Raw genomic sequence first — 26,088 nt, 5'->3', positions numbered from 1 at the left:
CCGGGACGGGCACTGCCCCCCTCCCCTGTCCCGGTAGTTCCGGCCGCGGGGCACGCCGGGAGCTGTAGTCCTTCCCCTCACCGGCGCGGGCGGGCCGGCCCCAGCCACCCCCCGCCCCCCGCGGGCACCGTGCCTCGCCTGCCCAGCCCGGCCGGGTGAGGACAACAGGCCGCACACTCGCGTTGGAGAGATTTTATTAGGGGCCCCCACCCCACGCAGCTCGGGGTGGTGGTTTTTCTTTTAAAAACGTGCTGTCATTAAAAAAGGCCCGAGGCCTGCATGCACCCGCCCGCCGGAGAGGATTGCAGCCCTGTGCTCCGCTCCCCACAGGAGCCCCGGGGGTGCCCTGTGCTTTCTGCCGGGGTTCCCCGTGCTCAGCCAGAGCCCTGCTGACTCCCAAATGCAGCTTCCCCCTGATTTTTTGGGGACAAAGAAGTCGGGCTGGGGCTTACAGACTCTTCAAGCCTCCTCTGCCTGGGGCAGGGTTTACCAGCGTGGAGGAATCAGTGTGCGACAACTACAGAGTAACTGCTACCGTCAGGAAGCGGCCCTGAGAGACAACGCAGAACTACTCTCCAGACCAGCTTTAAGGCCAAACAAACCTGGAGATCGGAAAACACCCAGGAAAACGCCAGTCGCTGAGGGGAGCTGCTCCGGAGCTGGCCTGATCCACAGCAGAGCGGCAGATCTTTGTGCACAGGGCCACGGCCACCCCCACAGCTATAAAGAGCAGCCTAGGGAGCGCTAGCGACCGGGAGCGCTGCAGACAGAGCGCGGCAGTTCAGGGGGAAGGGTGCTCAAGAGGCGAGTTCAAGTGGCGATCATCACCCTCTCAAGAGCTTGGCTATGGAATCACCTGGCAGAGGGATACATCCTCTGCACTCGCCAGAATGGATGTGGCAACCCAGACCCAGCTCCCAGGAAAACATGCAGCCATCCAGGCCACAGGGCACACCAGAGATTTTCACTAGTAACCACTGCAGTAGCAAGAACAGCTGCATGAGGTGTGACCAAGCGGATGATCTGCTCAGCCTGGTGGCAGAGCTACAGGAGGCAGTAGAAAGGCTAAGGAGCATCAGGGTGTCTGAGAAAGAGATAGGTGGGTGGAACCATGCTCTGCCCTCCCTGAGGCAGGAACAGGAACAGCCACCAGAAAAAAAAACAAGATCAGGGGGATCCTGTATCCCCCCCCAACCAGGCAGAAGGCAGTAGCTTAAAGGAGAGGCATGAATGGAGCCAAGTCCATGCTCAGGGTGGCAGGCAAGCCCCCTCCTTGCCCACCTTGCCTTCCCAGGTGCCTCTGTACGACAGGTATGAGGCTCTGGGTGCGGAAGGCCAGTCAATGGATGATGTGGATGATGGTCCATCTATACCAGAGGTGTTGCGAAGGTCACAAAGGCCTACCGCCCATGTCCCAGTCACCTCCATGAGGAAAAAAAGATGGGTTATAGTTACAGATGACTCCCTTCTGAGGGGAACAGAGGGCCCAATATGCTGGACAGACCCTCCTCTTAGGGAAGCCTCCTGCCTCCCTGGGGCCCAGGTTAAGGACATCTCTAGGGAACTTCCTAGCCTGGTATGGCCCTTGGATGTACCCATTACTGCTCTTCCATGTGGGTGGCGATGAAGCTGCAATGTGTAGTCCAGGGGCAATCAAAAGAGATTTCAGGGCCTTTGGACAGCTGGGAATCTGGAGCAAGGTTATTTTTATCTCTATCCTACCAGTTGCAGGCAGAATTGCAGGCAGCAACATTGGAAGGAATGGACGGACCCAGTCTATTAATACGTGGCTCCATGGCTGGTGTCACCACCAGTTTTGGGGTTTTTGATAATGGCTTACAGGCCTGCTAGTGTCAGCTGGGATTCACCTTTCTCAAGGGTGGAAGAGAGCTAATGGGGCTCATTGACAGAGCTTTAAACTAGACTTGAAGGGGAAGGACGATAAATATCAGGCTTGTCTGTGGTAAGCTGTGGGATGACATGCCAAGGCTAGAGAGACAGCAGCCCTCAGCCTGTTGCTCTGAGACATGCTGGGAACACTGGAATGCACTTGCAGTCTTACGTAGATGAGCCAGGGGCTCCTGAGGTAATAGGAGCCATGAGGGAAACAGCAGTGAAATTCCTCAAAGGAACTAAGGGGTGTTCCTCTAAGAAGATCACATGGCCAACAGCCAGCTGACGTGCCTCTACACCAATGCACGCAGCATGGACAACAAACAGGAGGAACTGGAAGCCACCATGCTGCTAGAATGCTACAAACTAGTTGCCAGTACTGAGACTTTGTGGGACAAATCTCACAACTGGAGTGCAGCTATTGATGGCTACAGGCTGTTCAGAAGGGACAGGAGAGGAAGGAGGGGTTGCCCTCTACCCATTTCTTGATGTAGATTGTGAAGAGCTGTCTCTGAAGAATAGTCATGAGCAGGATGAAAGCTTATGGATAAGAATTAGAGACCAAAGCAAAAAGGGACCCTTGTGCTTGGTGTCTACTACAGGCCGCCCAATCAAGGGGACCCATTGATGAAGCCTTCCTACTCCAGCTACAGGAGGCAGGCTCTCATCCTGCTGGGGACTTCAACCACCCCGATATCTGCTGGAAAAGTAGCACAGTGAGCTGTAGGCAATGGTACTGGGTTTGTGTGGCCAGGTTTTGGTAGGTGGGGGGCTAGAGGGGTGGCTTCTGTGAGAAGCTGCCAGCAGCTTCCCCCATGTCCGACAGAGCCAATGCCAGTTGGCTGCAAGATGGACCCACCACTGGCCAAGGCCGAGCCCATCAGTGATGGTGGTAGCGCCTCTGGGATAATGTATTTAAGAAGGGGAAAAAAAAACTTCAGCCAGAGAGAGAAGTGAGAATATGTGAGAACAACAACTCTGCAGACACCAAGATCAGTGAAGAAGGAGGGGGAGGAGGTGCTCCAAGTGCTGGAGCAGAGGTTCCCCCGCAGCCCATGGTGCAGCCCGTGGTGAGGCAGCTGTGCCCTGCACCCAGGGAGCTCCACAGGGGAGCAGATTCCCACCTGCAGCCCATGGGGGACCCCACAGTGGAGCAGATTGTGAAGAACTGCAGCCCATGGGAAGGACTCACATTGGAGAAGTTCATGGAGGACTGTATCCCATGGGAGGGACCTCACGCTGGAGCAGGGGAAGAGTGTGAGAAGTCCTCCCCCCGAGAAGGAAGGAGCAGCAGAAATGTGTCATGAACTGACCACACCCCCCGTTCCCCTGCACCACAGCAGGGAAGGGGAGAAACTGGGAGTGAAGTTGAGTCTGGAAAGAAGGGAGGGGTGAGGGGAAGGTGTTTTAAGACTTGGTTTTATTTCTCATTATCCTACTCTGATTTGATTAGTAATAAATTAAACTAATTTCCTCCAGTTGAGTCTGTTTTGCCTATGATGGTACTTGCTGAGGGATGTCCCTGTCCATATCTCAACACATGAGCCTTTCATTATATTTTCTCTCCCTGGTCCAGCTGAGGAGGGGAGTGATAGAGCAGCTTTGGGGGGTGCCTGGCCTCCAGGCAGGGTCAACTCACCACAGCAATCCAGGAGACTCCTGGAATGCATTGAGGATGTTTTCTTAAGCCAGGTAATAGACAGCGCTACCGGAGGGGATGTGATACTGGATCTGATGGTCACCAGCACAAGTGAGCTAATTGGTGATGTCAAGATTGGAGGCAGCCTGGGTTGCAGTGATCATGCACTGGTGGAGTTTGCAGTCCTGAGAGATAGGGGTGAGGTGAAGAGTATTTCCCTGCATTTTAGGGAAGCAGACCTGCAATTTTTCAAGGAGTTAGACAATGGCACCCCCTAGGAAACTGCCCTCAGGGGCAAGGGAGCAGAACAGAGCCAGCAGATCCTTAAGGATGCTTTCGATAGAGTGCAAGAGCTCTTGATCTCCAGGTGTAAGAAATCAGGAAAGGAAGGCAAGAGACCAGCATGGAGGAGTTGAGACCTGCTGGTCAAATTAAAGAGCAAGAAGGAAATGCACAGACAGTGGAAGCAGGGACGGGTATCCTAGGAACAGTATAGGGATACTGCCTGGTTGTGTAGGGATGGGGTCAGAAAAGCCAAGGCACAGCTGGAACTGAACTTGGCAAGGGATGCAAATAACAAGAAGGGCTTCTACAGGTACGTCAGCCAGAAAAGGAAGGTCAAAGAAAGCATACTCCTTGATGAACCAGACTGGCAAACTGGTAACAATGGACAAGGAGAAGGCTGAGATAGTCAAACATTTTTGCCTCCGTTTTCACTGGCAACCCCTCTTCCCACATCTGTCGAGTGGATGGATTCAACACAGGGACTGGGGGAGCAGGGTCCCTCCCACTGTAAGAGAAGATCAGGTTTGTGACCACCTGAGGAACCTGAACATACATAAGTCTATGAGACCTGACGAGATGCATCCCAGAGTCCTGAGGGAATTGGCTGATGTAGCTGCCAAGCCACTCTCCAGGATATCTGAAAAGTCACGAGTCAGATGAAGTCCCCTGTGACTGGAAAAAGGGAAACATTGCACCCATTTTTAAAAAGGGTAGAAAGGAAGACCCTGGGAACTACCGACCTGTCAGCCTCACCTCTGTGCCTGGGAAGATTATGGAATAGATCCTCCTAGAAGCTGTGCCAAGGCACATGGAGGACAGGGAGGTGATTCAAGACAGCCAGCACAGCTTCACCAAGGGCAAGTCCTGCCTGACCAACCTAGTGGCTGACTGATGGATTGACTACATCAGTGGACAAGTAAAGACCTACGGATGTCATCTATCTGGACTTCTGTAAGGCCTTTGACATGGTCCCCCACAGCATCCTTCTCTCTAAATGGGAGAGAGATGGATTTGATGGATGGACTGTTTGGTGGATGAGGAATCGGTTGGACGGTCACATCCAGAGAGTAGTGGTCAACAGCTCAATGTCCAGATGGGGATTGGTGACAAGTCGTGTCCCTCAGGGGTCCGTACTGGGACTGTTTAATATCTTCATCAGTGACATGGACAGTGGGATAGAGTGCACCCTCAGCAAATTTGCAGATGACACCAAGCTGAGTGGTGCAGTTGTCACACCCGAGGGACAGGATGCCATCCAGAGGGACCTGGACAGGCTTGAGAAGTGGGCCCATGTGAACCTCACGAGGTTTAACAAGGCCAAGTGCAAGGTCCTGCACATGGGTTGGGGCAACCCCTGATTATCAGTTCAGGCTGGGGAATGAAGGGACTGAGAGCAGCCCTGCAGAGAAGGACTTGGGGATGCTGGTGGATGAAAAGCTGGACATGAGCCAGCAATGTGCACTCACAGCCCAGAGAGCCAACCATGTCCTGGGCTACATCAAGAGCAGTGTGGCCAGCAGGTTGAGGGAGGTGATTCTGCCCCTCTACTCTGCTCTGGTGAGACCCCACCTGCAGTGCTGTGTCCAGCTCTGGGGCCCCCAGTAGAAAAAAGTCATGGACCTGTTAGGGCAAGTCCAGAGGAGGGCAACAAAGATGATCAGAGGGATGGAACACCTCTCCTGTGAGGACAGGCTGAGAGAGTTGGGGTTGTTCAGCCTGAAGAAGAGAAGGCTCCAGGGAGACGTTATTGCAGCCTTCCAGTACTTAAAGGGGGCTTATAAGAAAGAGGAGGACAAACTTTTTAGCAAGGCCTGCTGTGATAGGACAAGGAGTAATGGTTTTAAACTAAAACAGATTAGATTCAGACTAGATCTAAGGAAGGAATTTTTTACAATGAGGGTAGTGAAACACTGGCACAGGTTGCCCAGAGAGGTGGTAGATGCCCCATTCCTGGAAACAATCAAGGTCAGGTTGGACGGGGCTCTGAGCATCCTGATCTAGTTGAAGATGTCCCTGCTCATTGCAGGGGGGTTGGACTAGATGACCTTTAAAGGTCCGTTCCAACCTAACCTGTTCTATAATTCTAACACCCCACTCCCCCCACCACTTTGTGGTGTGTGTGCCTGATCCCCGTCAGTCCAACCACACCATCCTCTGTGGGGTTTGACCTGCAGGATAGCGCAGAGCTGGGACCCGCTCTAAAGTCATCACCCCTCTCCTGTGCAAGGCTGTGGGAGCCGGGGCAGAGGCCAGAGCTGAGCATGAAGAGCACATCTGTGATGGCACAGGTAATGCCAAGCCAAGCAGCCCAGCTCAGAGCTGCTTCATAGGGCACGTATGAACTCAGGCACCTACAACTTAACCATTAGCAACACTGCCAGGGACAGAGCAGACAGATGGAGCAGCTGCCACTGGCATCCCCCAGCCAGCCAGAAGCCCTGTCCTCACAGCTTGGTGGTAACAGGGATCTGTAACCACCTTGGGATGCTCCTGGCTCCCACAGCCTCCCCAGCTCTGCACACAGGATACCTGCGGGGGGCATGATGGGCTGCCTACTTCCAAGCAGCGCAGCTGTGGCTGGGTTGGACTGTTCTGATTTTGTGTGTGCTGGGAGAGAGGCTTAGGCGGCATCCCCTAATCCTCTAACAAAGCTTTTTCATCAAGAGCAGGAAGAACAAGAGCTCCAGCCTACACTAGTATAAACCCTACAGATTTGGAATGGAAAGCAGCACAGAACAGGTTAAAAACCTCATATCTACCAGAGGCAGGGAGAGCACGAGCTGTGCAGGGAGTGCTGCAGTGCCGAGCACACACACCTGGTGAGGGGGACCCTCTCCATCTCCCTCAAATACAGGCCACTCCAGGGGTGACAGCCCAGGAGGAGCTGTGCAGGCAGACACTTCTAACACAAGCAGGCTTCAAAGCTCAGCCTTTCCCTGCCAGCCCTTGCTCCACAGGCTGCACGCAGCCACAGGTCAGCTTAGCACACGTGCCTCCTGTGGAGCTCCTCGGGAGAGCCACTCACTCACCGAGAGGCCAGGACTGGGAAGAGAGATGGCCATGCAGGCTACCTGCAAACTAGCCTAATACCCATCTTTAAAAGCTGTCTGAAACAACTCTCCCATGGTGTCTGCAACCCAGGGAGAGGAACTGCAAGAGCTACTGCATGAAGCAGCCGTCGGTGGGCAGGAAGTCATACACGTACATGGCCACCGACTTGGACAGGTAGGTCATGGTGCCGAACCGGCCGCTCGGTGCGCTGTCGTACAGCAGGCTGCAGATGCCCGTCGTGGGATCCTTCTCCAGCATGTGGTCATCAGCGCCCAGGGCTTTCTGCATTTTGGACAGGGAAGGAAAAAGGCAGCATTAGGAAAAAAGGGCAGCCCCCTCACCAGCTTCCAGCCCAAGCATCCTCTCTTGTACTCGCAGCGTGACACATCAATAGCGAGCAGCGGGAGGAGGACACTACATCTTTCCTGTGCCCTGGGAACACAATGGGGACAACGGGCAGGACCCTCCAGGTGGGTGAACCCTGCGTAGCTGTGGGGAACACAGCCAGCAGCCCTGGATGCAGGCTGTGGCCCCTACCTGCTCCTCATAGAAGAGGTCGTTGGCCGTGTGCAAGATCTTTTCCACGGCTATGATGCCACCGATGGTGTGTACCTCCGTGTCCACCAGCATGGTGAGCACTAAGATAGCCTCCACCAGCAGCTGCCTATACTCTGGCTGGGGCACACGGTTGAGGACTGACTCCACATGCACAGCAAACTTCATTTCCCCTGGGGTCATCTGTGAGAAGAGAGAAAGTAATGCACCTAGAGCGCTGTATCACCAGCACAAGTCCTGAGCTATGCTGGGCACTTGCCCAGGGTGACCCAGCACATCAACACCAACACACTTGCCCTGTTTCCCCTTCACATAAACCTCCTACCTCTCTGGTTGTTGAAGAGGGGAGAACAAAGCCCTCCACGGAGAGGCCATGGCACTGCAGAACAACGAGAGACCATGGTTATGGCCTGGAGAAGCACTGGACCACACATAGGTCCAGCCCACCAACTCGCTTCCACTTGAGCGTTGGTGCCTGCTACCCACACATCCCAGCTCCACCTCCCGACTCTTTGCACAGCATCACTCCCTTCTCATCAGTTCAGCATCAGCCAGAGCCCTCCCACATACAGCACGGGGCTCTGCTCCCTGGCTTACCATGCAGAGGACAAGCTGTGCCTGGAGCTGCTTCAGCTGCGGCTCCAGCCCTGTCCCTGCCTGACTAATGTATAAAGTGCCCCTCTGCAAGGGTCAGTACAGCATGAGGTAGGTCCTGTGTGCCTACAAGGCAGCTCCAGGTCTTCCCCAGCTTTCCAGGGCCAGCTGCAGGCCTCGTCCATGAAGCACATATCTACACAACATCGGGGACCAGCTCCAGGTGCCTAAGTGCCCCGGCAAGGCTGGTGCCTGGGACCACAGGCTCACGTGCATGGAGAGGAGCCAGCCAGTGCCCAGCTCACCTTCTGCAGGACATTCCAGACCTTCTGGTAAAAGCCCACAGGGACACGGTTGAGGGCCCCATCCAGCCGCCGTCTCCGCTGCCACTGGCCGTGGCGGCTGTCCTTACTGCCCTGGTCTTCCAGCATGGTTGAGAAGGAGCCCTTGCCCAGCAGCTCCGAGTGCCCAGCAGACTAGGCAGACAAAACAAGGACCACAGAGACTGCTGCAAAGTTAAGTACCCCACAAGAATGCAGCCCGCTGCTGCCCAGGAGTGAGCACATCACCCAGCCTGGTTCCCAGGGTAGAACTGCCACCCCCTGCCCCCAGCAAAGCCCACCCTGCAGCACCCCCCGGAGCACAGCGCCTTTCTGCAGTCACAAACAGGACAGACCCCATGCATGCACCCAACAAACGAAGGTTACCAGAGAGGACTTCAGGTCGATGTCTTCGGACTGCAAACTGAGGGGCTGAAGGAGAAAGGGAGAGACAAAAAAATCAGACTGTGCCAGAGCAGGGCAGCCATCACGGCAAGCAGAGCAGCAGCAGCACGGACCAAGCTCGGGTCACGGGGCAGTTATCCCAGGGGCTGCGGTTAGCTGGAGGTTGAGAGGTAGTTTCAAAAGGCGAGCTGCAGAACGGTCTCACATTAGCATCAGGGGGGGAAGGACTGCGCCAGGGCACGGAGTGGCTGCAGGGCCCCCACATGCCGGTGCTGTGGCGGCAGCAGGCTCACACTGGCTGGCACACAGGAGCAGGGCTACTACTGCTCTGTTGGCTGCTGGTAGGGATTTAGTCTCAGGCAGACTAGAGGACCAGCAGCAAGGTCAGTGCCTGTGGACAACCCTCCTCGTCACATATGTGATCTCTCTGTGATGCCAGGTTTCACACTGCAGCAGGTTAGCCATAAACCCCCACAGGCCCTGTCTCTTTGAGGACAGGACCCCTCCTGGACACAGACCAAGCACCAGAGGAGGTCCTTGTCATTTGTAGCTGGGCAGGAGCCTTTTTCCCCAGAGAAGAAATAGCTGGGAAAGCTACAGGCAGGATCCAGCAATCACCAGTGAACTACCTGGCAGGGCCACTGCTGGTCACGGCACTGGAAACATCATGCCATTCTGCTCAGGAAGGTTTTGTGGGTGTAACGGAATCTATTTGGCCATGGCAGTTGTGGAGCACAGCTCCCAGCTGGCTGTAATGCCAATAGACCCACAGCTTAGAGAAGCCTTTCTCCTCACCAGTCCAAACACAGCAGGTGCCACTCAAAGGGGAGCTCCCCGAAGGCTGTGGGGCAGTGCCAGCCCCAGGCCCCCACTGCACGTTAAGCCATGGCAACCTCTTCCCAGGGAGCCAGCCTCCTTCCCCATCCTGAACAGAGCAACCCTGAGCCTGCTGAGGGGAAGCCAGCTCATTGCTGCTGCAGCTGGCTCAGCGGGTTTGTTTAGGAAAGCTCATTAACTCATGCAAGCTCAGAAGCTGCCCTGATGTGTGGCGTGAGGGATAAAAGCTGAGGCTGTAGGAGGACCAGGGTGGCTTCACCTTGCTCCCAGACAGAGACTGCCTACGTTTATCCAGTTGCTGCAAGAGAAGAAGGAAATGAAGTTTCTGCTGCTGGAAGAGGCCCACCAGGACACCAGCCACGACTGGGACACTGTGTGGTCCTCTCCACCCCTGCACCTTCTCAAGCAACCCTATGCTCCCCCCATACTGCACTGCCAGAGCAATCCCCACCCCCACTAATGGATTTACACCAATTCCCCCCCCAGAGCAGGTCTGGAGTCAAAAGGAGCTCCTGGAAGCAGCTGTAAGCTCTCTGAAGCTCAGGAACTCTCCCTCCTGCTCTCCCATCAATCCTGCCTGTCCTGTAGTTGCTTGTCACCCACAAAACCTGGCAGGAGCAGCCTGCACCACCTTCCCTCACCTGTTTGATCTCACTTTTCAGCCTGACGATGCCAGCACGCTCAGGCTTGGTGGCCCCGACAGCCCCCACCTCACAGATGCAGATAGCGGTGGTGGCTGATGAGTCAGCTGATCGCACTGGAACGGAAGAGAGGTCTAGAGTGGGTACTGTGGCTCAGGGCATGGACATCCCTTGTCGCTGCTCAGGCACTGGTACCTCTGCACACCCTTGCCCTCTATCCCAGCCAGCACCAGAGATCCATGAACACAGCACAGAACTGCTTCAGTTCAGGCCTGACTGGGCCAAGTGCCAAACTAAGCAAAGCCACCGGGCTTGATCCCCAGAAATTGGCTCAGCACCACCCTGTGGAAGAGCACAGCTTCTTGCTGGACTACTGCAGTGCAGAAGCAGCTGTGCTGAATGTGTGGGAGGACAGGGACATCCCCCACAGGTGGAAACATCTGGAGCTGGTCACTCTCCACACCAGGATCCAGCTTTGCCTGGAGATGCTTTCACAACCCTGCTGAGAGACTCACCGCTCTTTTCCACTCCAAACTCCTTGCCCGAGAGGATGTGGTAGAGGAGGCTCTTCATGTCTGACGGGCTGAGATTCATCAGGTTCTCGGTGGCTTCTCCAGCTGGAAAGAACAGAGTCAGGATGTTGGACCCTGCTTCACAGCCCTCCTGGCACGTTTCTCCCCTGTACCCTATTCTGTTAGCAGGGGAATCATCCTCCAAGGACAAACACTAACTCCAGGTGTTGCTTACAACAGGGCTTCTTCCCCACACCAGCCCAACACATGCCTGAACACAGACTGCAGTGAAATCACCCACTTGTGCTGCCCAAGAACAGTCCCAGCTGCAGACCCTGGCACTTTCACACAGGGTCTCATCCTGGCACTGAGCTGCCTATTTTTAACAGCACTTCTCCTTCCTGGCTGACAGGGCCCCGAGCACTGCAGCACCCACCCCAGCCAGGGCACCGTCTGTGCTGCACGTACCCGAGCAGCGCAGGGCGTGTGCCAGCTCCGTTGCCATCACCTGGATGATGAGCCCGATGCGAATGCGGAACATCTCAGCGAAGAGCATGGGCTGTGTGCGCATGTACATGGCCAAATACACCATGATCTCCTGGAGGGGAAGAGGTGGATCACCCTACTGCTGCTCACCAGGGCAGACAGCTGTAGGGTCCTCTGCCACCGCAGCCCCTCACCTGGGTGAGGATGGACACACTGAGGTTCTTCTCGCTGGCTTCATCAATGAGGCGAACAAGCTTCTCGTAGGGGATTGGGCTGGGGAGGGAACAAACAGCAGAGCGGGTGAGAGGCAGCAGAGCGAGCCCTGTATCCCTCCTGGTCTGTACAGCCCAGAGAGGAGATACAAGCTGGGGACAGCCACCCAGAGCCACTCCTGCCTACAGACTCCGGAGCAGTGGGCTCACATCCAGCCCCAGCCCAGAACGCGTGGGGAGGGAGAAGTGCCACTCACGCGGAGATTGTCTTCTCGCGTGGCTCCGGGGGCAGCCCCACTGTCAAGTGCTTCTGGTGAGACAGGAGGTCAGTGCAAGCCTGGGGACAGAAAGAGTCACCCCAGGCATCACCAAGAGCTCAGGGTTTGGGGTCTCCACACAAAGCAGAGGGAGACAGAACTGATGCAGCCACAGTTTGGCTGCCCACTCTGCTGCCTCCTCCCCAGTGGATCTCAGCCCGCTAGAGGCCAGCTGCACAGTTGTTACCTCATCCAGAGCTTCCACCTTCTTCTTGAGGATGCCAGAGATGTAGCGGATCAGGGCCCACTGGCGCGTGGCCCCCACCCGCACGTACAGCTCAGTGAGGAGTTCCTTGACGGTGGGGCCAGGCTCACTATCCAGCCCCGTGTGCCACTCAGGCCCCCTGCAGTAAAGGAGAAGCTGGGTTACAGCCAGCAATTTGCCCTGTGGCAGCTCCCTGACAGCCCCCAGGCTTTGTGGGATTGGGACACAGGCACAGCTGTGCTGGCTCTCTGCTCAGTGAGCCAGCAAGGACTTGGGAGCTCATCGTACTTGAGGACGTGAAGCATGTAGAGGATGTCTGCCTGCTCTTGCAGCGTGGGGCAGATGCGCAGCTGGTCCACCAGTGCCTTGCAGTCCACGTTGCCATCCTCATCACGGGGCAGGTTCATCTCTGCATAGAGTACGTGGCTCTGGGGGAAGGAAGACCCACACTCCTGGTTAGTACTGCCAGCACCCCGCACCAAGTGCGGTCTGGTTATGGAGCCAAGGCCATTCACCCAAGGATATTCCCCCTCACCAAACACCAAGCCTTCCCCATGCAGCCCCGCAAGGACCCTCTAGCTCCAGCTGAAAGGATGGCACTGCTCGGCCAGGCTAGGAGGGACATGGCTTACCTTGCCATCCACATCACGCTGGTCAGGTGAACTCAGCAGCTTGACTGACTGCTGGGACGCCTGGAAGATCTTGCTGGGGACGTACATCCCAACATCTAAAAGAAAGATAAGGTTGATGCAGACATTTCTCAACCCCATCCGCAACTGCTGTGCCCCAAAGCACCTCACATCTGACACTCTGCTCCCCCAGCAGTCCCTGCAGAGAAGTTGGCTGTGGGAGAAGCAGCCCCTGCCCACCCAGTTAGAGGAATGCCACGGGGAGCTGCCATCTCTTATCATTCAGCAGTTTCCATGAGAACTTCACAGGTACCAACTCCAAGATACCCCATGGACAGGACTAAAATGATGGGCATAATGTGCTTTTGCCCAGGCAAAAACTAGGTTGATTTGCAGTCCATGGGTCCCCCAGCATCACACAGCTGGGAAAGCTCCCGAAACACCTCAGCCTCACCCCCAGGCTTCAGCAAAGGCGCTGAGGGCACTGGAGTTACTCACTCTGGACATGAAGGTCCTTGGCCTTGGACGCCAGGGACATGAGGTCGCGGGTGGTGTGGACAGCAGCCCGGAAGCGGCTCAGCCCTCCTGGCTGGGCAGTAGGAGGGAGGTTTGACTGGGGAACCGTGCGCTGCAGCAGGTGGTCCAAATACTGAGCAACCTCATCGTATGTGTCCGCTGGAAGTGCAGGCAGAAGAGGAGGGGGTTCAGCCGCTTTCACCAGGGCAACCCCACACCCCGGAGAGCTCCCCAGCTGTGCCTTGGCGAGGGCAAAGCTTTGCTGGCTGCACAGAGTGACAGCGCAGGGCTAGTGCTGACAGCTAGATGGACAGAAGGACAGTGCTAGCAGCGGAGGTCACAAAGCACAGCAGCCACAGAACCCCTGTTCCTGCACTGCTCCGCTGCCTGGGACACTGGCTGCTGGCTGGGGCCAAAGTGGGGCTCCCTCTGAGTCCCACCCAGGTGAAGGAGGTGATGGGGCTGCAGCATGCGTCTGGTCCAAGCCTGCACAAACACAGCAGAGTCTGCTCAAACCCCACGGTGAAACCCTTGTGCTCTTTCCCTCCAGGAAAGAAGGGGAGGCATAGCCAGGGACAGCCTGTCCAAGCAGAGACCACTTAGGAGCACCCCAGCACAGCAAGGGCCTCATCCAAGCAGGACTCCAGCACAGGGGCAAGGCAGGGTGGGTTTTGCAACTTATTTCTAATTAGAAATTACCAGTTATTTCTAATTAGGAGTTAGAGAGGAGTTACAGCTCCTGCCTTGCTCTTTGCCCAGCCTCCAGCAGCTCCCATTGCTCCCAATGCCACATTGGCAGCACCAGAGCCACCACTCACTAACTGCAGCATGGAGGAGTGTGCTCAGAGACCAGGTCTCTGCTCAGCTGGGAGGTAACAGCCCTGCCCAGCAGTGAGGGGGATGCTCTGGGTGGGGAGGATGCCCCATGCCAAGGCAACACAATACAACACAGAGCTGTGGATGCACTTCCAGCCAGCAGGCCAGGGCAAAGCCTTGCTGCTCTCCAGCTGGCAGACAAGGCCCATGGGGTGCCTGTCCCAGGAGCTGAGCTGCAGACTGCATCTGAGGCCAACGGCGCTGTGTCCCCCTTCCACACCTGGTGGGGATGCCTCGTGCCAGCGCCTGAAGGCTCAGCTGGAGGAGTCCCCCAGACATCAGGCTTGAGCACATCATCCTGCCTGGCTGCAGCATGACCACAGGAAAAACTTAAAATTGAGCATCTTCTAGCTGCTGTAGGGAGGCCAGGCAGGCCCTGTCTCCCATTGAGGCTGGGGGGAAGCAGACACCTTGGAGAAGCCCAGGTGCAGCCTGTAAGGAGACCGCAGGCGAAGCTAGAGGGCAAGAGAATTCAGAGTCACAGCATTACAAACATTGGCTACAGGCGCAGCAGAGGCAGAGCAGACTGATGGGAAGGCTGGGAAGATGACCAACACTGAGTCATGCAGGAGGAGGACATACCCAGGCCTGCTTGCAAGGGGAGCAGCAAAATTTGCACCCCGCCATGGTTTAAGGACAAGGTGGGTCCATCACATTGTGATGGGCCAAGGCCCCCTTGGGCACCTTATCCACAGCAGCAAGGCCTCAATTTGGCACCCACTGGAGCAGCTCTGCTCAGGGAAGGTACAAAGGCTTTGGGAAAACACCACTCAGAATGCCTGGCGACACAGCGGCTCTTCCCCAACGTCTCAGGCACTTTGTCATCACTTTCTGCACCGTCACTTGTGCACCAAAGATGCTCAGCTGAATCTCCCAAGTGCAGGCAGGTTGCTGACCCTGTTTCTTCCCCACACAACAGCCTATGAAGGTCAGAGTGGCTCATTCCAGAGCTTCCTCTGTGCTCTTCACGTCCACGTCCACCAGCCTCAGCCCCACCTGGCACGGAATCCCCTCCAGCGAGGGGGCTACAACAGCTGCAGTAATCCACCCAGGCCCACCCCACTGGTGTCACCGTGAGCATCACCCAGACAAGGTTAATTGATGGAGGGTCAGATGGGAACAGAAGCATGGTGAAAACCCAAGTGTATGAAGAACACTGTGGTGGACACTGGCAGGGAGGTTGGGTGTTACAGGTTTAACAGGTGAGTTTGGCATTTACCACACCACAGCAGCGACTGGCCTGTTCCCCCTTACCATCCTCTGCTATCTGCAAGCCATGCAGCCACTCCTCGGCGTCTAGCTCCTCAAAGCTGTCAATGCTGAGCTCGTAACTCTTGGCAAAGACCTTACCCTCTGGCCCAGGGTCCATAAAGCTGAGGTGAGTTCGGCACGACGTTGTCAGGAACTCCGACAACTTACCCGTCTGGATCCTGGGCGAGAGGAGGGGAGGTCACACGGAGAGGAAGGGGGAGGCAATACCCTTGGCTTTGCCTCCTGGATCCAGGGCAGGCCCTTCGGCAGCGAGAGACATGCTCACCCAGAAGCATACACATGCCCCAGTGCCTGCTTTAGCTGCCTGCAATTCCTCCAGCCACAGGTGGGCATGGAAGGGCTGCCCAAAAGCGCTTACAGAGATTCTGCAGCCATGGGTTTAACGGCATGAAGAGATACGTCTTCTCTTGCATCAGCTCTGTTGGGATTGTAGCCCTGGGGTGCACGTACAGCCTAGCACACCCCAATATATCTTCCACAGCTTGTTCCCCAACAGCCGATGCTCAGGCCCAGCAGGTACCCTCAGAACCAGGCTTTTGGAGGCCACCAGCCCTCTCCCCTTCTGCACCCTAGGAAGCTGCACTCACCTTGCACCACCAAAATACCCGTCCTGCAGCTTCCGCAGCGTTGCCAGCACCGTGGGGTGCACGCTGCTGCCAGATTCATCTGTTGGGGACAGAGACACAGGCAGTCAGGCTCTCCTGCTCAAACAGGCTCCCAGAAAGTAACACAGGGTCAGGTGGGCATTCAGACATGCAAAGCACCATGGCATTGGCCAGAGCTTTGCTTTGGAGCACACAGCCAGGCCGTGGCACTAAAAGCACCACCCAAAAAGGGAAACTCAGAACTGTCCAGGCTGGATTCCAGGAAAGCCAGGCCAAGATGCACTCCAGGCTCCTGGGATTTCACCTTGGGCTGAAGCTGATGGTACTAGACAGCAGAACCCAAAGAGGCCCGTGCTCTGTTGCTGGCTTTCACACCAGGCAGTGGAGGGGGTGCTGCTGCCAGGGGCAGAAGACACCACAGCAAAAAGCACACTCAAGACACTAAGGGGATTTCAAGTACACTGGGAGAGCCAAAAAGTCCTGAAAGCAGAACAGAGTCCCCTCCCTGCAGCAGGCTCATGGGGAAGCTGTGAGCTGCTCCAGAGAAGCCAGTTTTGCTCTGTGCCATTGCACAGCTCTTTGCTCCTTCTGGTTTGCTGCTTTCCCTCCCTGTTGCCTAGGAAAGCCTTTAGCAGGTGGTTAGTCTTAGCAAAGAATCAAGATGCAGGAAGAGCCCCAAGAACACTTTTACAGAGGGATTATTTTTTTGGTCTTGCTCCCAAAAGGCCTCCCAACAAGCCTAGCTGCCCAGAGACTGAATACCTCTGTGCCAGCAAACACCCCTTGAGCTGCAGGCCCTAGCGCTTGGCAGGCAGCCCCGGTAGCTGTCAGGACAGCTGCCAACTCAGTGGGGCTCCTTTGAGTGGTAAACTCTTTACAGGATGCAACTGACCGTTCCAGCCCCACCGTGTCCCCATTACTGAGATGGTCCCACATCTGCCCACCCCCTTCCTCCCGCAGAGGCTGCTTCTCAGGGCTGCTCTAGCCAAACGCCTTGTGAGGCCGGAGGATCTGTACCGAGCATGGTGTGGGAGATGGGGAAGGTGATGGTCGGCCGCCCGGTCATCCTCCAGCGGCTGCAGAGGTACGAGAGGTCCGTCCTCAGCATCTCCACAATCATCTTGTTGTCGAGAGCCAGGTAGAACTGCTGCTGGTCTATGAACTGCAAGGACAGCAGATGTGAGCAGCCCTTCCCACAGCCACCAGATCCCTCTGGTGCCACCCACATCTTCCCACGGGTTCTCAGCCAGGCCAGCCACACAGTGCACCCAGGGGAGATGCTCTTTTGCAGCGACAGCTCATCCCACCTTACCTGGTAGGTGCCAGTCTAGCAAGGGACACTAAACCCCCAGGGCAGCTACTGGCCACTAACAACTACAAGGAGGTAACATCACAGCTCAGCAGCACCATCACCCAGGCCCCACACAGCCAGTCCGTGCTGTGCCTATCCCAAGTGAATACGCACTTCCCACAGTGCCAGGCTTGCTGGTCACAGGGGACAGAGAGACCCCTGTCCTGCCATCAGTCTCCTCCTGGTGTCCTTGTCAGGGTGAGCAAAGAGATTTTTACTCAACACTGATCATCAGAAGGCTGAAACCATCTCCTCCAAGCACACACACAGCCAGGACCACCAACTCTGCTGCTTCACGCCACAGAGCTGGGGCTGCTCCACCCTCCCAGGCTGTTCAGAGGGTGTTGGGCCACCCCTGAGAACAACTCGAGCACTCAGCCAGTGGAGAAACATCCTGCCCAGTTCCAGATCACACAACAGCTGGGAATGAGCCTGTGCAATGCCACCCACCTGTGGGGTAAAGGTAAAGATATTCTTCCTGATGTTGTAGAGCTTGGAGGTCCCAAGGACACCCATGTGTCGGTAGGGCCGTCCCGTTAGGCACATCTGTTTGTTGCGGCCTAGAGGGGCAGGAGGAAGAGTTTTTAGTTCAAGCCTCCTCACAAGAGGGGATGCAGCAGCAAACAGAGACAGGCCTCTGTGCTACCAGCCAGCAGGAAAAGGCAGGGTTGTGGTTGGAGTACCCCAGGACCCTGTGTCGAGCTGGCACAGCTCTAACGGACAGTGATACTCCGTCCCTCAGCCCTGCTCAGGGAGATAGAGACACCCAGGCCCTCCCCAGGGACTCTTGCAGAAACAGGGACATACAGCCTGTTCTGACCTCTGCCACATGCTGCATCTCCAGGTCTCTGGGGATGTCAGAAGCTGGGACAGGGCCAGGGGTTCCCCCCCGCACAGGGTTGGCCCCCTAAAGCTGACGGCTCTATCAGCATTCCCATTGCTCCTGGATTACTCCCAGAGCCCAGGACAGTGCAGCAGCAGCATCGCCCCTTGGTCATGTCAGCCCTGGCAGCTGCTCTCCTGCCCCCTTTGCCCATGTCACACTTGGCCTTTTGGTGGCTTAAATTAGCCAGCGTGGGCAGCCTGCAGTGGATCAGGTTTCTCTTCTGACCCAGGCTGGGTCTCCAGCTCCTGCACAACAAACCCCATGCCCTAGAGATTGCAGCATCAGGGAAGGAGAAGCAGAGCTCCGAGCACACCCTCCCCTCACACTCAGCCCTGCCAACCCTCCAACAACAGCCATCCCACCTGAGCTACAGGCTCTATCAGCCAGGGACTGCCAGGGGACCCTTCTCTGGGGTCTGGCTTGCCTCCCCCACTGACATCTGGGTACAGGAACAAAACCTGGCTCCTGCCCACACCAAGTCCATCCTACATGGATCAGAGCCTCTGCCTGTCCTTGGAGCGACTGCGTAACTGCAATGCCAAAGCTTTATCCCTTTCAGAATCACCCTGAACAGCACTGCTCATCACCCCAGTTTCCCTTGGGCAGGAGTAGCTTTACCAGGCGCAGGAATGGGTGGCAGAGCTCTCATCAGCCAGGCAGAGAGCAACAGGCCAGGACATCAGCATCTATGAGCAGGAGTGCCAGGGGATGGGACAGACCCTCTGCACCCCCTTTGCTGTAGGAGCAGGGAGCCCAGCTCACCCAGCCGGGCGTAGATGTGGCTGAGGATGCGAGCAGGCTGCACTCTGATGGGGTAGACATCTGCCACAGTTTCCACGTCGATGTCCTCCTTTCTCAGGACAGCCTTGATCCCCTCCGTCTCTGCCAGGATGCACACTGCAGAGGGAGGACAACAGGCTCAGCGTGGCAGGGGCACAAGGGTGTGACAGCACTGCCCCTGGCCTTTGGGGACACATACAAGGTGCCACATCACATAGAGGCAGCTCTTTGGGGTCCCTTTGGGAACCAGTTCCCACTGCAGAGGTCTGTCCTGCTCCTCCTAACACTACACCCAATCCCTCCCCACTGAGCGGCAGGAGGACAGGAGTTTCCAACCTCTCTGTAGAGGTGGCTGTAGCAGGTGATGTTTCCCTGGGGCAACACAGGGTGGAGTGGAAGGACTCGCACCCCATCTTACACCCACTTTGCCAGAGCTGAGATATGGCTGCACCGGCAGCCACCCAGCAAGCAGAGCCACCCCCAGGAATTCCACATGGACAGACTCCTCAGGGCACAGGGGTTTGGGACCCGTCCCTTTCCCTCACCTTGGACCACCACATCGGGCTTGGGGACAGTCGCAAACCGGCGGTTGAGGGGATCTATTTCACCAGGAGCTATAAATCCCTGAGGAAAAAGAGGTGTGAGGAGATGAACATTCCATGGGCATGGTAGAACGGGTGATGCCTGCGAACGACCCACCTTTAAGAGGTCCTTGGGGATGAAGGTGACAACTTCCCCATGGTAGGTGGCTCAGGGTGGGAGCATTTGCCCTTTCAGAGCTCAGAGCCTGGCCCCACAGCCCTCCCCATCACCAGGGGTGACCGTACCTCGGCCATGAGGCAGCCCAGGATGTAGAGGGACTGCCCCCACATGAGTGGCAGCTTGCCCATGGGTATCCTGTCCACAGTGTGGGGGTTCCTGCACTCCTCATCCACCTGAAAGACAAGCCAGGAGGTCAGGGAGGGATCCACAGACACAGGATGCTGAAGGAAACATCATCATTGCATTTTGAAGTCCAGCAGTTTAAGGCTTAAAACAAAAGCCTACAAAAGCATTTGCCACAGAGGGTCCAAAACATTCTGGCTACATTCCTCCCCTCTTCTCGTGATTGCCTCAGGCACCCACATCAGACAACAGGTCAGCTGCTCAGACTGTGTTTGGGTTCCCAACACAGGCCATCCCACACGAACAACTGACATGCCCCAGGAGCACTGAGGCAATGCTCTTAGATGCCGGCAAGGAGAACATCTCTCCTGTCCCACCTGGGCACCAGGAAGCTGTTGCTCTCAGCCCAGGCCCACACAAACACCCTCACCACCAAATGGGAGCTCAGCACAACCTCCTCAGCCCAGGTCTGCATGTCCCAAGCTCCCAGAGGACTCTGACTCCAGGCTAGCAGACTGTCAGCAAAGCACCCTTGTGTATGGGGGCAAGAAATGTTTTGGGGAAGAAAAGCAGTTTATTTATCCAATATGGCTTTATAACAGTTCCAAGCCACACTTCTTTTACATGGGGTTTTCATGCACCACATGTGCTGCTTTACTAACGATTTGGGTTAATAAGCAGTTAAAACCTATTTGATGAGACATTCCTGCTTCCACCACATCTCAGGACTGCTGACCTTATCCGGTGGGACGCTGTACAGCTCTGGCATCAGGCACACCCCATTCTTCCCCTTGATTAGAACGCCCTCAAGGGCTTCCCGGTACTCTTGCACCTGAGGAGAGAGGAGAGAGGATCTGTCCCCGGTCATGGTTGCCCTGCATCTTTCCCCCACACACCTACCTTGACAGGGACTTCTTTCTATTGGCCTGGCAGGTCCTGCCTCCCTTACCTGCTCCATGTTTCCACTGAAAATCCCATCAATGATCAAATACGCCCAGAAGAGAGGCCACTCGCACTCGATGTTCTCAAACAGCTTCAGCTCAGCAGGTTCGTAGTAGAGGCGGTTGGGGTCCTGCAGGGAGGGTGTGACAGCAAGGCAGATGGTGGGTGGCAGGATCCCCTCACACTGAGGGGGCTCCTACTCCCCACAAGACCCCAGCCTCAAACGCCCTCCCAGTCCTCTGCAGATGATGGCCGAGACGGAGCCAAAAAGCATTTTCACCTCCAGGCTGTCCCCTCTTCATCAGACATCCCCTCCCAAGCTGCCTGCGCTGATGTCGAAGGGACTCACTCTTTCTGGGCAAAGGGAACCTACCCACTACCTGAGAGAGCACCCCAGAGCCTTCTACAACCGCACATCCCCCCTTGCTGCACTGAGGACACCTGCAGCCCCTTCGCCTTGCCTGCTCTGCCCCAGCCCCTGCCTCCTCCAGCACCACCAGGCTGGCCCAGGCAGGTGCGAGGGCTTGGGCTGGTCACTCAGGGCCAGAGAGCAGAGTCCCTCCCGCCATTTGGTGCAACCACGAGCCTGGCGAGGGAAGTGGTCAGAACGGAGAGCTGCCTTCACCGAACCCTCCCACCCCAGATGTGCGTGGTGTAATGCCCCAAGGGACTTGCGCTCGACCCTCCCTGCTAGCTGCTTTAACTCTGTCTGCTACAGGGAAGGGAGAGCACTGGCCTTAGCGGACTGTCAAGCAGAGAGGACAGCAGGGACAGAGGGAGCAGATGTTTTCTATAGTGCTTGCACAATGGCCACAAGCTCCCAAACTCCCATTTGACTCCAGCCAGCTGCAATGCCTCTGGAGGTAACACCGCCCTTCCCGTGCCTTGCAGCTCCCCAGAAGTAATCCACAGCTCTGCACGCTGGCAAAGCTCCTGAGTGCTGGGAAAGTCAGACTGGAGATGCTGCTGCTCTTCTCTGGCTCTGGAGAGACGCAGCCACACACACTGCCTATTATGGTCAGGTCTGAAGTGGCACAGAAGAGAAGCATTCAGAGGCACTCATGCCCAGAGGAGCCCCACCAGGTTATGGGCCCAACAGACAGTGATGATTTAAGAGCCTCCATGTACCACTTCCTGGTTCTGTGGTTATCAAATGCGACTGTCGCTTATAAAATTTTCCTGTTTCCCCTCCCCAAAGCAGCAGAAGAAAGTCTCCGCTCGCTCTGCTGAGAGCCAAGTGTGGCAGTACACAAGCTGCCTGCTGTCCCAGGAGAGGCAGAAGCAGCTTTGTGACCTCCAGTGCTGCCGCAGAGCCGAAGGTGTCAGGGAGGAGCACTGCACACTTGCTTCCACAGGCCTCCAGCCCTCAACTCAGGGCTTGTGCAGCCCTGGGAGAGTCAGGGAAAGAGCCCACCTCGGCAGGGCTCCCACACAGGGCAGTGGTCTCTTCTTCCCCCAGCTCAAGAGATACACACCACCACCAGGTCCCAAAATGCAGGCAGAGGCAGCCTCTGCCCATCTGCTACAGGCATGGGTGGATGTACCACCTCTGCAACAGGCTCTGGCATTTTGGGAAACCTTGTCCAGACCCATGACACTGCCTGGGGCTGCTCAGGGCTCTTGTCTTTCCAGTGCTCCCACCACAGCCTTTGCGCTGCACCCAGAGGGGGCTGCAAACGCAACCCAGGGCACTCAAGCTCTGGCAGGTGGCAGGGCTGGGGACACTTACCTCTTTGGGGGTCCGGTATCCATCCCGGAGGAAGCGGCAGCAACCGTAGCGCCCCTGGAAGGGAGAGGAAGAGGTGCTGAGCAGGAGGCACAGCATGAGATACCTTGTACCTTCAATGCAGAAGCATGGGGGCATCTCCTCCAGCCAAATACCCCCCCACACGCTCACCTAGTGCTCAGGCACCATGACCACAGCCGAGGGCCACAGCACACAGGACTGTTTCTTTGCACACGCCTGCCACAGGTCACAGAGACTGGGAGAGGACATGCCCCAGCACCCCCTCCCCAAGCATGTTTTTGGGAAGAAAAGGGCTACAAGAGTTTGGACTGTAGCTGTCTCCCAGGAAGGGCATGACAAGGGCAGAGCCACTCACCTGCAACTTTGTGATGATCTCTTGCTTGGTGATTTCCACCAGCTCGCTGTCCTCCACAGCAAACGCCGGGTAGGAGATGACCGAGAGCACACTGGCATCCACCTCCTTGGATGTGGAGGCCCTGGGCAGCATCGAGTGAAGGATGGACTGATGAATGGGAAGGAGGGGTGGTTAGGTTGCCAGGCTGGGCATCGTTCACACCACAACCCCAGCAGATCACAGTTCATCCTGCAGTGGTGTAAAGCCTGTGTGGGTCTCACCTGACAGTGCTGCACCTCATCTGACAGCACCTGGATCACCGACTGCGGGCCTCCCTTTGCTCCGAAGAGATCCAGCTCATCCAGTGCCTCCAGGGCAGCCTGCAAGCAGGGCGAGACCCAAAGCAGTAAGTCCTCCACCATGCTGCTCATCTGTAAGAGCTCTCAACCGTGCCAGCCCCGCTGTTTAACACACTGCCCAAATTTAAACCCTGCTATGGCCGCAGAGCACCCTGGGTCAGAATGTGACCACATCTCCAAAGCCACAGGTAGCCAGACATCAACAGGGCCCTGGACATTTCTGCCACGCACCCCAGTTAATTTCTTACTCCCAGTTCAGGCAAAACTCAGGCAAAAAAGAGGGGCAGAGTTTTATCCCAGCACACAAGAAGAAAGATCTTCCTCCCCAGGAACCTATCACTGCATGGAGCATTGAGCCTCAATAGTTCAACATGCCCAGCATTCCTTGTAGAAAAGCAGCACAGGGCCACCAGGGCTCCCCAGCACCCACCCACAGCACCTCTCCCCAGCTCACCTTGGCCATGCCGACAGAGCTAGCATTCAACTCTGTGATCCCCTGGTTCGTCTTGTCCCCACGCTCCCATATTCCAAAGTCCTGTGCAGAGGCAGCAGCACATTGGAGCAGGCAGCGGTTCACAGCACACCCAGAAACCCTTCAAATCCCACCCATCGGTGGTACTCCCAGCAGGTGCCGTGGGACTGTGCCCACCAGGGTTCAGGAGGGACCCACAGCTGTCCCTAAACACCAGCCCACCACTTACACCCCTGGGACACACTCCCCTTCCCCAGCATGGGCTACCCACCGCGGTTTTGTAGGCTGCTTCAATGTAGAACACAAGGTTTTGGATAAAGTTGACTTCATCCAAGCTGTGAATTATGTGGAGGCCTGAAGCAGGGGGAGGAATTCACATTAGTCACTCCAAGCCCACTGGCATCCCTAAGAAGGGGCTGCAGTAACCCAGGCTGGACCCCTCCTCCTCATTGCATGCTGCCCCACAGGAGCCACATCCTAGTTGGCTCCCATCCCCACTCCCACCCCACTACGGGCAGCTCTGGGGCTCCAGGCAAACAGGGGCTCTTAGAGAGATGGACATTGAGGGGCCCAAATCCATCTTGGGTGCTGTGAGCATAAGAAAACAGTGAGGTCGGGGAGGCCATTGCAACAGCTTGGCATCCAAGAAGCTGCACCCAAACTGAGAACGTGGAGAGCCCTGGAGATCAGCATGCTCAAAGCTACCACAGCATCCCACAGCAGCATCACCTGAGGCTGTCATCTGCGCCAGCATGAGCAGGTAGAGGGAGGTGGCATCCATCTGTAGGTGACCCCACTCATGGTCTCCCACCACGGTGGCACAGGTGTGGGTGTTGTACTTGGCATGCAGGCAGTCCTTGGTGCTCTGGCTGTACTTGAACGCCTCCACCTTGTCCACCTTGAGAAGGACAAGGAGATGCAGGGGTTCATCAAATCCTGTCTCCAGAGAGGTCTGGAAGCCCCAGAGCCAGGGGCTGCCCTGTGCTGTCAGCCCAGCATGTGGAGCTGTGTCTGGCTGGGCAGAAATCCTATAGCCCCCAGGCTGAGCCCCTCCACGCACCAAGGCAGTGAGTGCAGGCTCACGTGCCACCCTACCGCAGGGCTGCAGCCGTGGAGGGCCCACGGCCACAGTTGCACCACATAGAGAAAAAAAGGTCACCCCAAATGCCCTCAGGGAGAAGAGCTGTGGAGTCCCAGCGCCAGCCAGGCCACAAGACAGGGAGCAGCTGGCAAAGGCTCTGCTGGCCACCAGCCCGCAGGGCTGGGAATTCCATCACACCAGGGACAGATGCCAAGTCAGAGCTTATTTCAAGACTTGCTGGAAGGGGGCCTTCCCTCCGCTCATCAGGGGAGGCTGGGGAGAGCCGGCACAGCTGGGACCAGCAGTCTTTATGGCAGAGCTGGGCTTTAAGGAGACCACTTGACTCTTGTAGGTGCTCCCCAGCCCCTACCTGTCTCATCATGCAGTGGAGCAGCCCCCGCATCAGCTTCACGACGCTCTGCAGGAACAAGGAAAACAGCCTTGTTAATCCCCATGCAGCCAGAAGAAGCCCTGACTCAGGATCAGCTGGCCATTGACCTTTGCGGGGCTCCGGCATCTGTAATCGGAGCCCCTGCTCACATTTCCATGGCCCCTGCTCCCTGGGCGATAGAAGAGGGAAGCAAGATTTCTTGGCCTGCCAGCAAGGCCAAGCTGCTGGACTGTGTAGGGAGAGGGAGGACACAGCTGCAGGATACAGCTCCCCAGCCCTTGGGAAAAAGGCTGTGTCCTCAGATCACCCCAGAGCCAGAGAGCTGGGACCTGCCAGCTGGGCTCCAGTGCACTCTGGGCAGAGTGGGCTCCGACATCCCTTCCTATAGCCCTCCATGCCTGGGGACAGCCCTGTCCCCATCCTCACTGCACAGTTTCCCCATGACCTTCCAGCCCCAGAGCTGGGTCATGCCAAAAACCAGCCAGGAGGTGACACCTGACTCCTGGGTACTACTGGCCATGCTGAGACAGCCGCCGCGGGCCCTCCCTCCTACCTGCTCCAGCTCGTAGGCCTTGGCCTTGTCCTCGTCGCGGTCGGCATTCTTGCGGTACGCCAGGCCCAGCCCCCAGACGGCCAGGATGCTGTAGACGTTGTCCCGGACCCAGGCATCCCGGTGGTCGGCGCTGGCGGGGAGCAGACCTGTCACCGCGTCCTGCGGAGGGGACACACACCGAGGGGCCGCGGCCCCCTTTCCCAATTAACTCCGCCCGGCCTAGCCTGCGGAGTCAGGCGGCGGCTCCCCAGGCCCAGGGCCGGCGGGGCGCACTGGGGCCCCGGGGAGGCGGCTTCCCTCGCCCCCCGCTCCGGGGAGGCCCCGTACCTGGTGCCGGAGGATGGTCTGCTGCACCAGGCGCGCGTAGCCGTCCAGCCGCACGCCCGAGTTGCTCCGGCTGCGCATAGCGGCGGCGGCGGGACCGGGCGGGCGCGGCGGGCACCGGCACTGAGGGGAC

At 56.9% G+C, this 26,088-nt stretch overlaps 2 protein-coding genes across 8 annotated transcripts in view; both read right to left on the bottom strand.

Moving 5' to 3' along the window:
• HDAC8 (histone deacetylase 8) overlaps positions 1-7,147 on the bottom strand; it is a 43,786-nt gene extending 36,639 nt beyond the window's left edge. Inside the window, exon 1 of the mRNA XM_074835543.1 lies at positions 7,023-7,147. The gene's annotated coding sequence lies outside the window, so the exon portion shown is untranslated. The remainder of the gene's footprint in view (positions 1-7,022) is intronic.
• Positions 178-26,088, bottom strand: PHKA1 (phosphorylase kinase regulatory subunit alpha 1). 7 transcript variants are annotated; one of them, XM_074835533.1, is made up of 33 exons: positions 25,959-26,088; positions 25,632-25,790; positions 25,058-25,105; positions 24,336-24,504; positions 23,878-23,960; positions 23,589-23,669; positions 23,057-23,155; positions 22,797-22,943; positions 22,424-22,477; positions 20,702-20,824; positions 20,489-20,584; positions 19,695-19,802; positions 19,413-19,491; positions 18,850-18,984; positions 17,652-17,761; positions 16,868-17,012; positions 15,833-15,911; positions 15,228-15,403; positions 13,080-13,256; positions 12,585-12,679; positions 12,241-12,380; positions 11,935-12,091; positions 11,688-11,767; positions 11,413-11,491; positions 11,201-11,330; positions 10,736-10,837; positions 10,221-10,336; positions 9,839-9,877; positions 8,725-8,769; positions 8,323-8,493; positions 7,749-7,802; positions 7,406-7,606; positions 178-7,150 (listed from the first exon to the last, which is right to left on the bottom strand). In XM_074835533.1, the coding sequence occupies exons 1-33, from the start codon at positions 26,034-26,036 to the stop codon at positions 6,977-6,979; spliced, it is 3,729 nt and encodes a 1,242-aa protein (XP_074691634.1). In that variant the 5' UTR covers positions 26,037-26,088; the 3' UTR covers positions 178-6,976. The 7 variants fall into 7 exon arrangements, with proteins under 7 accessions (XP_074691634.1, XP_074691638.1, XP_074691637.1 ...); XM_074835537.1 differs by having other exon boundaries at positions 15,324-15,403; XM_074835536.1 differs by lacking the exon at positions 7,749-7,802.

This window comes from Strix aluco, chromosome 10, assembly GCF_031877795.1.
Source record: "Strix aluco isolate bStrAlu1 chromosome 10, bStrAlu1.hap1, whole genome shotgun sequence".
In the NCBI taxonomy this organism is placed as follows: Eukaryota; Metazoa; Chordata; class Aves; order Strigiformes; family Strigidae; genus Strix; species Strix aluco.
Note: the sequence above shows the minus strand (reverse complement) of the source record. Positions and strands in the feature narration are given on the sequence as shown.

What these genes read in the sequence shown, in the direction of transcription:
- PHKA1 (XM_074835533.1), bottom strand. Translation starts at nt 26,036, where the DNA reads ATGCGCAGCCGGAGCAACTCGGGCGTGCGGCTGGACGGCTACGCGCGC. An exon ending in CCACATCTACGCCCGGCTGG is followed by an intron (nt 17,762 to 18,849) that starts GTGAGCTGGGCT and finishes CTGCCCCTCTAG; the next exon opens with GCCGCAACAAACAGATGTGC. An exon ending in TACATGCTTCACGTCCTCAA is followed by an intron (nt 12,092 to 12,240) that starts GTACGATGAGCT and finishes CCTTTACTGCAG; the next exon opens with GGGGCCTGAGTGGCACACGG.